The 5,000-nt window shown below is 48.2% G+C and overlaps 1 protein-coding gene across 1 annotated transcript in view; it reads left to right on the plus strand.

The window, feature by feature from the left end:
* Positions 1-5,000, plus strand: part of LOC113027924 (cGMP-dependent protein kinase 1-like) — a 74,225-nt gene that overhangs the window by 61,588 nt on the left and 7,637 nt on the right. Inside the window, exon 10 of the mRNA XM_080305796.1 lies at positions 3,001-3,097. Within this exon, the coding sequence (XP_080161922.1) occupies positions 3,001-3,097 (97 nt within the window). The remainder of the gene's footprint in view (positions 1-3,000; positions 3,098-5,000) is intronic.

Consider the following 5,000-nt stretch of genomic DNA (forward strand, 5'->3'; position numbering starts at 1 on the left):
ACATAAAACATAAAACAGACCTATATTTACACAAGATAAAACAGCATAGAATCAACTAAAACACCTAAAATAAAAACCAACAGGTCAGAGTGAAGAGGTGGGTTTCAAACCAGGCAGAGGAGAGGCCTGTCCGAGGGCAGGTCGTTCCACAGGAAAAGTACGATCTCCTCAAGGTTTACGCCCAGTCCTGGGTGCATGCAGGCGCAGCTGACCTGAGAGAGCAGGTGGGTGTGTGAGGCTGTAGCAGCTCAGAGAGATACAAGGTCGGCACCGTCTTTTGGATAAGGGCGTGAGACAGCACCTTGGGGAAACTTTCAGCTTCGCCAGGCTGCCACTCTGGCGGCACTTATGCTGGAGGTGTGGAGCTGGGACACGGCTCCAATATTGCCCGATCTTTGGCAAAAAGTCGGAGATCCAGTAGTTTGGCGATCATACACCAAGAGAGAGTTGACATTTATCACAACAGTCAATAAAATCAGCACAAACAAGCATAACACTGGCAGTGACAGACGGCACACACACCGGCGCCATCTTGGACGTCTTGTCCTTGTGTTTCTGGGTCCAAACTGCTGCTTGTTGCTATCCCTTAGCAGCTGTTTGACCATAAAGGCCTGATTCATGTGTCTGCTACCGGAGCTCTGTGTGGCATCTCTCTGGGCTCTAATCTGAGCTGGTAACTTGTGATTTCTGAGGCTGGTGATGAAAGTATCCTCAGCAGCGGAGCGGTCTCTTGGTCTTTCCTGGGCGTCCTCGTGTGAACCAGTTTCATCGTAGCGCTTGATGGTTTTTGCGACTGCACTTGGGGACACGTTCAGAGTTTTAATAATGTTCTGGACTGACCGAGCTTCAGTTCTTACAGTAATGATGGACTGTGGTTTCTCTTTACTTAGCTGATTGGTTCTCTCCATAATATGTTGTCAAATATGGCTGCCAGCTGTGCACCAACCTGACTCTGCACATCACACCTGATGGCCCCAACGTCATTAAGAAGGCAAGAAACTCCACAAATGAACCCTGACAGGCTCACCTGTGAGGTGAAACATGTCAGGTGACGACATCATGAAGCTCACTGAGAGAAGGCCGAGGGTTTGCAGCGCTGTCAACAAAGCAAAGGGCGTCTACTTTGAGGAATCTAAACTATAAGACATATTTAGAATTATTTATTATTTTGTCTTTGCCACATAATTCCACATATCTTATGATTTATCTGATGTTTTCAGTTTGTATGTGTAGAAAGTAGTAAAAATAAAGAAAAAACATTAAGTGAGAAGGTCTGTCCAAAACTTCTACTGCTAATGTCAATAAAACCTAATTTATTTTTTCAGTTGTACAAAAAACTGAAAATCATAGACCACAGAAATGTTTCCCTTCATGTGTGAATGCATCCATGAGTTAAAGATGATGTTAAGCTTCCTCTCAGTCTATGAGAGCAGCTTAGCATGAACCTCAGAGTAAAATAATCCTTCTTTATCTCATGCAGAGCAGCCTCTGTTTACGCCATCGTTTAATCACCAAACATTATATATTTTTATTTTACTTCTTATCAGAGAATAAAGGTGCTTCTTTCCATTACCAGACTAAATACAGCTAAGTATCGTAGAAATTCATTGATACTGTAAATATTAATAGAGATCAAATGCAGTTATACTTATAAAGACCTTGTTCTGCAGCGTGACACTAGCTCTACTTTAAACTGAGCGCTTTTCTCATCCTGTGTGTTAGTTCAGTGTTCTGCTCAAGGGCACGTCAGCGGGGTGAAGGTGGTCTGGATTTGAACCTGGCTGCGAGCTCTAACAGTAAATCTCTTACTTAAGACCTCGCACTAATTTTAGAGTGTTTGCGTTGTTTCGTCCCGAGCGACCAGCAGCAGCTTCTGTTTCTGCCGTAATCTGATTCCACAGCTTCCAGGAACTAGTCAGGCCCCTGTTTACACAACAGCACAGCTGCAGAAGCATATTTCATTCAAATCTGGCAGACGAGCGAGGCTCGCCCCACAGGTGAAGGGCAGAGCGCCTAAACAACCTGAGAAGTTGAAACTTTTGCGTCCTCTGGTTTAGAGGTCGGGACAGTCTGTCCTTTAATAACTGAGCTGCGTTTACAGGCGAACCTCTCAGCAATGTTTCCATGCGCTAAAAATACTTGAGCAGCAGCAGGGTCCTCCTGCAGGTTCTCCTCTCAGCTCATTACGCCCTGCGGGATCGGCCGGAGCAGACGCAGACCTCTCAGAGGCTTTCCTCCTTACACTTCACTTTGAGCATGCTCAGTTGGGCTTTTTAAAATCAGACGCCACAAAGTTGGAGTCCAGATACTGGATCTGTGTGTGTCATCCACTGAGGTGCTGAGCTTTCCTTTGAGGTGATCCTCGGATTCACGCGGTGCTACAGGGTTCAGGTTTGTTTGTAACCTTGATGCACGAGGAGCTGGAGGATCTAGCAAAGTCTCCACACCTGTGGTACCACCGGACCTCCAACGCCCGCTCCTGTCCTCACCATGTAATCTGGAGGTGGAGCTCTTCCTTTGAGACGGCTCTGTTACGGACACTTTGCCGAACGTTCTCGTGAAGACTGAAGACAAGTTGTTTGTTCACACGTTCGTAGTTTGACCAACATCAGATTCCAGACTCGGTAGAAGTCGGGCAGCTTACGAACTCCCCGTCAGCGCCATCTGGATGATTCCAAACCAACATTCCTGAACAAGTGGATTTACTGTTCAAATAAAGTTTGGCGATGAGAGAGCCGATTCCCGTCCCAGCGAAGGAGCAGAGAGAGCGGCTCCCCAGCCTCCCTGCTCCTCCCTCCTCTTTCTCCTTCCCCATCATCTCGTACTCCATCCAGACATCAAAGAAGTTCCCGTTCTTCCACGTGGTCAGATGCTGCAGGTAAAACCATGTCCCTTGTTGGGAATGCCAGACAGGATTTAGCATGGGAAGCTAAAGCTGAACCCCGGTGTTTCTTCCCGGGATCGATGTCCTGTGTTTAGTGATGTGTGTTTTTGTTTCAGATACGAGGCGGAGAACGCCTTCTTCTCCAGTCTGAAACTCACTGACTTCAACATCATCGACACGCTGGGAGTCGGAGGCTTCGGACGCGTCGAACTGGTATGATCTGACACTTCAGGAAATTAGATTCATCTGTGCATCACTGAGAGTCGGAGGTAGTTTTATCTGAATGTGTGGATGCAGACTCACTGTGGAAGGCCTGCCACAACAAAAAGATGGTTTCTGTGATGTCACCTACACGTTTGTGTCAGCCTTTTCTTTGGAGCCATCAGTAAGTGGACGAGAGGGCGGAGCTCTAAGCTGTCAGATAATGCTTGCTCGTGTGCTTTGATCGTCTTCATACACTGCATCACAATGATGTCCCCAAAATCCTGAACTGGAGCTCCGCCTTCAATTGGTCTGTTAGTACGGTGACCTCACAGCAGCCATGTTATTGGCCACATGATGTCATTAAAAAGGCTCCAACAGCACAAACATAGTCCAGAGGTACCGCTCAGGTGAAGCTAGCAGCTACAGGCACCTGTGTCACAATCCACCTGTCAGTTAAAGAGGCCACGCCCCTAATAATGCAAACAGGCTAGCTATTCGCAGTATCTTACCAGTAAAATATCTGTGCTGGTAACTGGACACCAGTCCTCATGTGATTCATGCTCTGCAGGTTCACAGAAACCTCAGAGTTTCTGTCCAGCGTCGCCATCGTCCTGCCGTCCTAATAAATCTGTCAGGTATCAAACATGTGACCCTGGCCTCAGGGCGCCTCACATCATAAATTCATCCACAGCTTTATCTGATTAAAACAGGTCATAGTGAGAAGGTTTGAGGTGATGGAAAAATGTAAGGGGGGGAGGGCGGGAGGCAGCGGGTGGTGCAATGCAGCTCAGGGAGTCGAGTTTCTCTGCCGCAGGAGGCGGGGCCTGAAGGTACTAAAGGTCGAAGGGGAAGCCCTGCGGAGGGTTTGCCCAAAAGCAGGAAGGAATCCCCATTCAGGGTCTCCCACCGTTCCCCTGGGGATATTTTTGGAGTGTAACTCTGCTCCAAGGAAAAAGCAGACCTCCGACCTCCCGACTGTCTCACCGCAAAGACTACGAATCATGTGACGCCTCAGAGCCATCAGCGTACCCACCAAACAGCTTCAGGTTTTATCACAACCTGCGTGGTTTCTAGGCTGAGTGCGAGTTCTCGTAAATCAGAACAGAAAAGTTGTTTGTGTTCGATTTCACTTTATTCTCGTGGACCTGATCAGGAACATGGATCCACGGTGACTGACCTCATCCCACAGTCTGTCTCCAGACGGCCTGAAACCAGCCAAGCACTGCACAGATGCATTAGAGAGGAAAACGAACCCCAGTTTACTAACGTTCAGTTTACCGTTGTCTTCACTGTGACTCTGACTCTGTTCAGTCCTTCAGAACTAATCAGATCAGTTGTTCCTGAGGTTGTTAGAAGACTTTAGTTTACAGGTTGGACAACATGTCCGAGTTTCCAACAGTCTCACAACGAGTGACTGCAGCACCGACCGAGCAGACCATCAGAAATACGGCAGCTAATGGCAACGAGCGGGACATAACCATCAGCAGTGCAGAGCGGCTGAACGCTGTTAAAGTCACGAACGACCGACTGACCCTGGAAGCAGCTCAACTAAACAGTCCTTTATCAGAAGGGGAAGTTTTCCCGTGTTTGTCTGAGTGAAAAAGCTTCCAGCTGCTGCTGTTTCTCCGTCAGCACCGATGGTGTCGGTTACCGAGGAGGGGGTGACCTCTCAGACATGTCGGAGTAAGAAGTCAGGACCGTAATTTGAGGAATCGGTCCAGGAATAGAGGATTGTGTCATCGCCTATGAACAGCACACAGCGAGGTGTTTACAGCGAGAGCATGGCGGTCGGCTTACGGCACAGATTCCCCACAGAGACGCCGCGCAGCTGCTCCGCTGTTTACTGACATGTAACGAAGAGCTGATGTACCAGCAGAGGGACAGACCCCCGACAGAGCTGCGGGGAAAGTAT

Source organism: Astatotilapia calliptera, chromosome 8 (genome assembly GCF_964374335.1).
Source record: "Astatotilapia calliptera chromosome 8, fAstCal68.1, whole genome shotgun sequence".
Classification (NCBI taxonomy): Eukaryota; Metazoa; Chordata; class Actinopteri; order Cichliformes; family Cichlidae; genus Astatotilapia; species Astatotilapia calliptera.